This window comes from Capsicum annuum, chromosome 5, assembly GCF_002878395.1.
Source record: "Capsicum annuum cultivar UCD-10X-F1 chromosome 5, UCD10Xv1.1, whole genome shotgun sequence".
In the NCBI taxonomy this organism is placed as follows: Eukaryota; Viridiplantae; Streptophyta; class Magnoliopsida; order Solanales; family Solanaceae; genus Capsicum; species Capsicum annuum.
This window is the reverse complement of record NC_061115.1, coordinates 4,178,589-4,184,360: the sequence shown is the minus strand read 5'-3', so window position 1 is coordinate 4,184,360 and position 5,772 is coordinate 4,178,589. Positions and strand designations below refer to the sequence as shown.

General features: G+C 36.6%; 1 protein-coding gene across 1 annotated transcript; it reads left to right on the top strand.

The window, feature by feature from the left end:
• Window positions 1-287: 287 nt before the first annotated feature.
• On the top strand, window positions 288-1,031 carry LOC107871556 (LRR receptor-like serine/threonine-protein kinase EFR). Its single transcript, XM_016718498.2, has one exon. The coding sequence runs from the start codon at window positions 288-290 to the stop codon at window positions 1,029-1,031; it is 744 nt and encodes a 247-aa protein (XP_016573984.2).
• Window positions 1,032-5,772: the final 4,741 nt, after the last annotated feature.

The window sequence follows — 5,772 nt, the reverse complement described above, 5'->3', positions numbered from 1 at the left end:
ACAGAGCTCAAAGTGTTGTCCTTATCTTTCAACAAAATAACTGGAAAAATACCAAAAAATATTGGCTGTTTATCCAAACTCGAGCACTTATATATGAGTGATAATCAAATAAAAGGGACTATTCCTACTTCACTCGGCAATATTTCTGCGCGCTATGCAAAATCTTAATTGTGGAAGAAATGACATAGTGGGAAACTCTGGAATTAGGGAAGCTAACAAATTTGAGGGTATTAAGCTTTGTGCTGAATTATAATCTCATTGGTGAAATTCCAGAGGCTATTTTCAATATGTCTTCTTTGGAAATCATTAGTTTCAGTTACAACAACCTCTCGGGAAGAATTCCAACCACTGTAGGTCTTCATCTTCCTAACCTTGAAAGACTTTACTTGGTACACAATCAGATCTATGGGAAAATTCCATTGGTCATAACAAATGCTTCCAAGCTTGAGATACTGTCGCTAGCAAATAACTTTCTCACTGGAACTATTCCGACTAATTTGGGAAATCTTCACGAGCTGCAATATTTTTTCGTACATACTAATCAACTTACCAATGAACCAAGAGAGCATGAGTTCCGATTCGTCAAATCATTGGCAGACTACAGGATGTGGCGATATCTACAAGTGGGTTCCAATCCGTTGAATGGCGTTCTGCCCAATTCTATTGGGAATCTATCATCAACTATAGAAAATATTTATATAAGCGATGCACACATCAATGGCCTCATCCCCACAGGTATAGGAAACATGAGCGGTCTAACAGGCCTAGACTTGGTAGGCAACAACTTGGCGGGAAGTATTCCTTCTGATGTTGTTAAGCTTAAGAAAATCCAAGGGCAGTATCTAAATAACAATAAGTGGCAGTTGCAGGGACATATTCCGGAGGCGGTATGCCATTTGACTAACTTGGTTAATGAACTCTCTGGATTAATTCCAGAATGTTTAGGAAATCTTATCATCGAAGTTTCCTTTGATCATTTCGAAAATGAGTGGTCTTCTTATTCTAGACGTGTCACAGAATTCAATAGATGAAGAATGGCTTGCCACTCCTCCAAACTCTTACATGCAAAAGCCATCTGTTGTATGTATTGCCAAGTGCAGTATCTAGTCATTTTTAGATCACCGACATTTGTTATTAGCTTTAGAAATACACAATAGTTTTCCAACACAATAAGTGGCTTGCCACTTGTCCAAACTCTTACATGCAAGTCATCTGTTGTATGTATTACCAAGTGCAGTATCTAGTCATTTTTAGATCACCAACATTTGTTATTAGCTTTTGAAATACACAATAGTTTTCCAACACAATGACAAGTGGCTTGCCACTTGTCCAAACTCTTACATGCAAAAGGCCATCTGTTGTATGTGTTGTCAAGTGCATATCTAGTCATTTGTGGAGACATTTGTTATCACCTTTTGAAATTCACCATAATTTTCTAACATACTTCTTTATTATTCATATATATGATACAAGAATAACAAGGAAAGGCACAAAATAACCAAATCAAGTGACAAAACAAGAAGAAGAACATAACAATATTGTAACAACAACTCACAGATTCCCTAGAAACGAGAACAAACTAGTACAAATGATTACAAGAATAAAATGAACAAAGGATAGATAGTTAGACCTTGGTTGGTATCATCTTAAGAACCCAAGAATATGTGATACTCTTGGATCCTTAACACTACATGCAATGGTTAACCTATATCCTCGAAACACCAACGTCTCAAGCCATGAATGCAACACTAGTGATTCCACACTAGTATCACCCTAATTTCGTGTTGCCTCCTAAAGAAAAGAGAGGACTTGTCTTTCAAAGTGTTATACAACTTACAAATATCATCAAAGTCTAACTAGTAAATGACCTAACATATTCTATTTATAGTAGGTTACAAAAATTGTGTGAAATGTCCAAAAGACCCCTTAGTCAAAGGCTTCACTTTAGGTGCCCTTGGAGTGCAGTTTGTGGACTCTTTTGGAGACTATATAGGCCCTCCTTTGCACTTCACTTGCACGCTTCAAGTCTCGGGCTCAATACATCTCACATATGTCCATCTCCGTGGTCATTCTCGTATCATCCTCTCCTTCTTGAAAAAGGATTCGACCTCGAATCTGCTCCTTGCAAAATTAAAGAAGGACAAACAAGAAAAATATCCTCATGATATGAGGGTTAGGATTAGCAAAATACACACATCACATGCCATGCCGAGGTGGGAAAAACTTGGAGTATACCCACGGATCCTTTGTATTGAACATGAATACCTTAGTATAAATGGAACAAAGGAAGAGGTCATCATCAACAAAAGGAGGTAAGGAAGAACCTTACCTTCCTTTCTTAGCACCCACAATCAAACATTGCTTGTCATATTGACCAAGTATTAAGTGGGAAATGTAGAAATTTCCACTTTTTGAGAGGGTGTCGGGTTCAAATGGGAGATGTAGCCAAGGGCCGAGGCTAACCCTTCCTTTCCCTAGAATGTCACTCCAATCACGCATGACATTTGCTTTTAAGAGAAGACTAATATTCAAGAATAGATACATACGGCCTAGAAGTCCTACCTCAAAAAGACATATGCCATTATTTACAACATTTCCATACACATGATCTCTATGAATAAAAATACTAGCAAGGCTTTTACCACACAAGATGTTCAAAGAGTCACGTGCACCATCAAGATCAACCCTATAAACACCATCACTAACTTGAGATTTTTCAAGCACACTACATATATGCTCAAGTAGTGGAATATATTCATGAGTAAGTTGATCTCATTCATATCCTCACTAGTTGTCGGCAACTCACATACCAACATAGACTCACCTTGGCTCGCAAAAGGGTCAACTAGTGTGTGAATACTCTCGTCAATTGGTAATGGAGACTTACTCGAGTTATAAGGGCTAGCACTAGATGGACATAAATTATTCTTGTGAGAAGAATCAATTTCGTCATCCAAAGAATCAACTAGTGCTTACATACTTACAACAAGAGTTTGGTTCTCCCGCAGCCTAACATCACCAAGAGTATCAAAAAAGGAAGACTCGAGCACCTATAACCTAGACAAAGATGCAACTACACCTACTTGGCTCCTACTAGCCACAACACAACATACTAAGTTCATAGGAGTGTAGGGGATAGCATTTTTACCTCATAGCTCACATGAGCTATGGCCTTCCTCTTGATGTATTTTCGAGCATCCCACTTGCTCCGTTTGACCTACCATATGATTCAACCTTTTATTTTCCATAGCTAGGTCTCGGAACATAGTGTCAAGGTAGGCCAAAATGACATTAATGGCATTGTTGTCTATGGGTTGAGAGGTTGAAGCCGCGGGTTTCCTTGTAATTATACCTAAAAATAAAAAGAAAAGAACAAGCCTACAAATCAAAGCACAAGTTAGTTCAGAACAACCTCACCATACTCTCACAAACTTGATCGTATCACACTTGGATTCACAAGTATTGCAAGTCGGCTTGTAGTTCGTGATGAGTTGAAGGGTGAGTCTACTCCTTGGTCGGAGTGAATTATTTGTTTGAAGACTCAAGGAAATGATGTCCGAACTTGAACCAGGAAATTCTACCAACCAAAAACAAGAAAAGCACAAAATAATGTAGACACAAACAATAGATGCAAAGGATTAATTGACAATCTAGTAGGAGTTTACTAGTTTGTTAATTAGTTGTAGGATCAACTAATGAAACCAAGAATCAATAATTAGAAACTAGAAAAATCTAAATTTGAGCTTAATTATTGATGTGAACAGTAGAAAGTGGTGACGTGAAGTATGCAATTTGTCTCGGGCCCACACAACTTAGTCACAAATCTGAAATTTTCAACCTTCACACAATTTAGATTGAAAGACAATTGGTTTTGGTGGGAAAGTATAAGTCTTGAGTCTTTTGTTTCTAAAAAAAAAAAAAAGATGATCTTGACCTGTACTAGTTCCACTAAACAAGGCTCCTTGATTTAAGGATAGTAGTTGAAAAAGTTGATGTCAAGTCTAGGAAGTGATGGTTCAAGTCTTCTCACCAACAAACTTTACAACTTATCTTCACCTTTTTGAATCAAGTTTGCACTTTTTGTAGTTTAAGTTATAAGACTAGGCGAAGAACAAGATAAACACAATAACAATCTTCAAGAACAAAACAACAACTTCTCAAGAACACAACAACAACAACACCAATTGTCCACCAATCTTCAACACATGGCCAACTTCAAGTCACCACAACCTTAGTCAATATTATAAGCTCAACTTAAGATCTAGACACTTTTAGGGTTGGTGAGTAAGAAACCAATACTAGTAGAACAACTCAACAAGGAAAAATATACTAGATCTAGTCACAAAACTCTTGGAACACAAGATTGATTTAGTTGGAACAAAATCAACCATAAGCTTTGATACCAAATAATACAAGAATAATAAGGAAAGGCATAAAACAACCAAACTAAGTTACAAAAAAAGAAAAAGATTACAACAATATTGTAACAATAACTCACGGATTTCCTAGAAACGAGAACAAACTAGTACAAATGATTGCAAGAATAAAATGAACAAAGGATAGATAGTTAGACCCTTGTTGGTATAATCTTAAGAACCCAAGAACATGTGATACTCTTGGACCTTTAACACTACATGCAACGGTTAACCTGTAACACCCCGGGGTTTTCTCGACTTAATATCACATCATTGTATACTTAAAAGGGTCGATCTTCTGAAAATTTTTCTAAGTATCAAAAGGACATAGTCATATTTTGAACCCCTAGCCTTTGTTGATTTTATTTTTGACCTTCCCGACCCGGGAGATTTCATTTTTAAGTTGTTTCATGTTCGGGGGAGTAATAGGGATGTGTCGGGGAAGTTTTGAATTTTTCGGATGACGTTAGAGGTGTGTTTGGATGTTGGAATTAGTGGATCGACGTGAAGTTGATGCGTCGTGTCGATGAAGTAGTGAACCGATGCGATATCAATGTGTCACATCGTTTGGCGCATCGGTGCCCAGTTTGCATCATTTTAAATAATAATCAGCTTTGAGAAGGACATATTAGTCTTTTTCCTCATCTTATTTCTACCATAACACAGAATTATTAAGTATTGAGGACTCATATCATCAGAAACTACTTAGAATCTCTTAAATCAAAACCCTAGTCCCTCCATCTAAGAGCAGGAGTTCATCAAGTAAAGAATTCCTAGAACTAAGGTGTGATTCGGATACTACTCTTCCTTATAAGGGATATAAGGTGTGTGGAGTTTTTCCTAAAACCACTTGGGCATAATGAAAGTGTCTCAACAACTTTTTCACCATGTAAAATCATAAATTCTCAACGGGGTTTTGAAATTTACATTGAAATCACATTAAGTATTCTTATTTAACATTATTGTTTTGGTCTTTCGGCCTTTTCCCCGAATTGATTTGAAATCTTATGTATACGTATGTGGTTTAAGTTGACATTGAATTGAGATCATGAGCCTACAAAATCCCTCTTTTGTTGTTAAGTTATTTGTTTCTATATGTGTTATGGATTATACGATTTCATTTTGAGGAGTAGGATATGAATTTTTTTTTATTTTGGCTTATGACTTGATAATGATTTTGAACTCAAGAGTATAACTCGCTTATACTCCAATGAGGTTACTTGGTCCCAATTGTGGCTCGAGGTCAGAGTAGATTCTTGTTTGAAATGACTAAAATAAATAATGTATGAGCTTGAACAAAAAAAGATACTACGACTCAAAAACGAGAAAAAACAAACAAACAATGTTAACACGAAGA